This window comes from Salpingoeca rosetta (genome assembly GCF_000188695.1).
Source record: "Salpingoeca rosetta unplaced genomic scaffold supercont1.24, whole genome shotgun sequence".
Taxonomy (NCBI): Eukaryota; class Choanoflagellata; order Craspedida; family Salpingoecidae; genus Salpingoeca; species Salpingoeca rosetta.
The window spans coordinates 412,371-416,190 of NW_004754910.1; the positions used below are offsets into that span (position 1 = coordinate 412,371).

The 3,820-nt window shown below is 51.2% G+C and overlaps 1 protein-coding gene across 1 annotated transcript in view; it reads right to left on the reverse strand.

Annotated features, from left to right (window-relative positions):
- Positions 1-2,136: 2,136 nt before the first annotated feature.
- PTSG_12761 (serine/threonine protein kinase) overlaps positions 2,137-3,820 on the reverse strand; it is a gene marked incomplete at its 5' end in the record, with an annotated part of 19,776 nt that continues 18,092 nt past the window's right edge. The window contains 4 exons of the mRNA XM_004990329.1: positions 2,137-2,400; positions 2,667-2,738; positions 2,851-3,049; positions 3,366-3,809. Of these exons, the coding sequence (XP_004990386.1) occupies positions 2,240-2,400; positions 2,667-2,738; positions 2,851-3,049; positions 3,366-3,809 (876 nt within the window). The 3' untranslated portion in view covers positions 2,137-2,239. The remainder of the gene's footprint in view (positions 2,401-2,666; positions 2,739-2,850; positions 3,050-3,365; positions 3,810-3,820) is intronic.

Consider the following 3,820-nt stretch of genomic DNA (forward strand, 5'->3'; position numbering starts at 1 on the left):
TTTTTTTTTTTTTCCCCCCCCGGGGGGGGGGGGATATTATGTATCCGCGGTGTACAAAAAAGACGGCGGGGTCAAAAAAAGCCGGTGACAGAAATCTTTTTTTTTTTTTTGGGTCACCCGGGGAAAAAACAAACTGAACAGGGGCACAGACACTCGCGTGATAAGCAACAACACAGTACAGAGCAAAACACACGTGCCCGTAGGCAACAAGAGGGGTTCTTGTGGTTAAGCAAGGGGGAAAACAAGAGACAAGGGCGAGCGACGCTACATACGTCGAAGGTGTCGTCGCGTAGCAGTCCCTGATACTGCGCATATTCTCGAGATGGACTGGACACAACAGTGTATTTGTCATCCGGCATCGATGCGAAGTATTAGTCCTTCAAATGACCGTGCCCGGAGCGATACGAATACGTTTAACCCAGGCCCTGCTGCATTCCTGTCACCCCCCGAAGTTGCTGTTGATGCTGACAGGCAGGTCCTGCCTGCTGAGTCACAGCATTGACCTCCCTTCTTCACGACACCACAACTTTGCATTCACCTCTTTTGTGTTCTGGAATGTTCACGTGATTTCCCTCCGACCTGTTGCACCTGCAGTGTTTAGCTTGTGTGGTTGCTCGATGTTACATGCTCTTGCATAACACACCACATAACCACACAACTCTCAACAAACACACTACACAAGTCTGCAACAACAGCACCACCACCATGAGTATTCAACAGTTGTGGCCCCTGTGTTCTGGTTGTCGAAGCGTCAACGTCTCGTGACGTTGTCATCAGCCGAGTCTGAATATGTCGGTATGACAGAAGCAGCAAAGCAGGCACTATGGGTGAGGAACCTGTGCGCCGAGCTGTGTTACGAACAAGAGAGCATCAGTCTCAACATGGACTCCCAGCCAGTTCTAGCACTCGCCAACAACACAAGCTCACGCCACGTACCAAGCATCTTGGAATCAGTATGTACTACATACGACAGCAAGTGCAGGAAGGGAACATCAAGTTGGCGTACCTGATGACGACGGAACAGCCAGCAACACCACCACCACCACCACCACGAATGTTCAACGCTTGCACTGCCAACCTTTCATTTGCTTTCATATTGTTGTGACAAGTCACTGCGTACTTTACATTACCCAAATCTACGACATTGGTTGACGATGTGCAGTAGTGTTCGCTGGGCTCATGCGCCATGATCACCCTCCTTGTTGAAAACGTACCCGCGTTTAATGCAGAATAAAGAAAGAAAGAACGCAGAACAAATCACCAGCGGACCGCCATGAAAATAAAAATAGCACATCGTCCTATTTTCAAGATTGTGTGTGTGTGTGTGTGTGTGTGTGTGTGTGTGTGTGTGTGTGTGTGTGTGTGTGTGTGTGTGTGTGTGTGTGCTTGTGTGTGTGTGTGTGTGTGTGTGTGTGTGTGTGTGTGTGTGTGTGTGTGTGTGTGCGTGTGTGTGTCTCTGTCTCTCTCTGTCTCTCTCTGTGTGTGTGTTTGCGTGTCTGTGTCCGTGTGTGTTCCCACCACGTATCGGCCCCGAAAATGAGCGTTGCGTTGCATCACTGCTGCTTGAAGTTAGACAGTAGACACGAGTTGAATCCTTCGAAACGATCAGTGCCAGCAGTGGTTTCGCACCTCAATGATGATGTCTAGCAGGCGTAATCGGGTTCAACACACACACACGCACACACAGACACACAGACACACACAGATCAACTAGTCATTGCAGTCACAATCAATGTTACAGTCACAGTCAAGGTCGGGGCACTGGCAAGCACAATCAACATCGGGGCAGTGGAGACGAGGTGACAATGTTTGCTTTTTCTTGACTGTATCGTGACCAATAGTCGAGGAGGGAGCAGTACAGACTTTTGATTGCGTGAACGGCAAAGTGCTGACATTCACACCACAAGGAACAAGCCCAAGCAAAGGAGCGCTCAACGGACCCACGAAAAGAAGAAGAAGAAGAAGAAGAAGAAGAAGAAGAAGAAGAACAAGAACAAGAAGAAGAAGAAGAAGAAGAAGAAGAAGAACAAGAAGAAGAACAAGAACAAGAAGAAGAAGAAGAAGAAGAAGAAGAAGAACAAGAAGAAGAAGAAGAAGAAGAAGAAGAAGAAGAAGAAGAAGAAGAAGAAGAAGAAGAAGAAGAAGAACAACAACAACAACAACAACAACAACAACTTAAACAACTTAAACAACAACAACAACTTAAACAACAACTACAACTTAAACAACAACTGCCACATCACTCCTCCTCATGTTGTGGTGGCAACACGGGCAGGAGAACGTGCTGCTGGGTGAAGATGGGGTCCACAATCACAGCCGCGCTGGCCTTGCGTTCAGCAGGATCAAGCACAACGTACATGAGCGCAAAACGCTGGCGTTGTTCGACTGCGCACGCCACCTCTGCAAAATACACATGCATACATCACAGAATATGTGGGTGAATGATCCAAGAGAGGAAATGTGTTGTCAAGCGGTCAAGCAAACGCGCACACAATCACGCAGTGGTGAGCACAGCCAAATGAAAGTGTACACACATACACACACACACGCACGCACACACCCACGCACGCACCCACGCACGCACACACACACACACACGAATTACACACACACACACACACACACACACACACACACACACACACAAGCAACACAGCTTTGCGTACCGTAAGATGACACGCGCACTGAGTTCTTTGGACCAACGGTGGTTTTCACTTCCACGTACACTTTCTCGGTGCCTGCAGCATACACAACAAGCAAGCACAGTATCACAGTCAGGTCATACAATTCACGCTCCTCCTTATTAATGTGTACGCCCGTACGGCAACGATCAACGATGTACATACACACCTTCTTTCGCTGTGCCAAGAATGTCGAAAGGCTCTCCCGTCTCCTTTTGTTCGTTCATCCACTGCCAATCATATGCGTTGGCATCAGCGAGCAGCTGGTGGCCGTTCTCTGCAATCAACAGGCGGTATGCCGTGTCCTCTCCTGCTCGACCAACCGTCCGCACAAAGTCCTCGTCGTGTTCATCGTCATCCTCCGGCAGCTGAGCGACACACATACACACACCAACAAGGGTTGCAAACAACCACCAGGGGATCAAGACGAGTGAGATACGACACACACACACACACACACACACACACACACACACACACACACACACACACACACACACACACACACACACACACACACACACGCACACGCGCTGGTCGAGGGAGTGGATAAAGGCCATGCCGCTGGCAACATCAAAGGCCAGGCGAAGCTTGAGCCCAAGCACGGTGGTGACGGTGGTGTTGACGGGACCAAAGCCGCCACCGCCGCCGCCAATGGCGCTGTCGATGAGCACTTGCTCGCACCTCACGAAAACGCGCGACTGCTGTCCAGTCAATTTCGGGCGAGACCATGTGTGCTTCGATGGGCGATGTCGATGACGATGACAGCGCCTGCACGTGCTTGCGCAACACGTCTGCCAAGTCGCTCCGCAGGAGGTCTCGCATGGAGCCAAACGGTACAAACTCCAGCACAAGGAACGGCAACCCCGTGGGGGTGGTGCCCGCACCAAAGAAGCGCACGACATTTGGATGTCGCGTGCGCTGCAGAAACTTCACCTCCGTGTCAAACTCCTGCCGCTGCGCCGCGTCAAAGAAGCCCACGTTCTGCCGCAGCACCTTCAGCGCCACCGTGATGCCGTCCCACTCGGCCTCCCACACCTCCCCAGACGCGCCGTGTGCGATGCGGCGAAGCGGGTGCATCTCGCCATAGCCAATCTTCCTTGCCTCCTCCAGGGCCAGCACGTCGGCCTGCTCGGCCT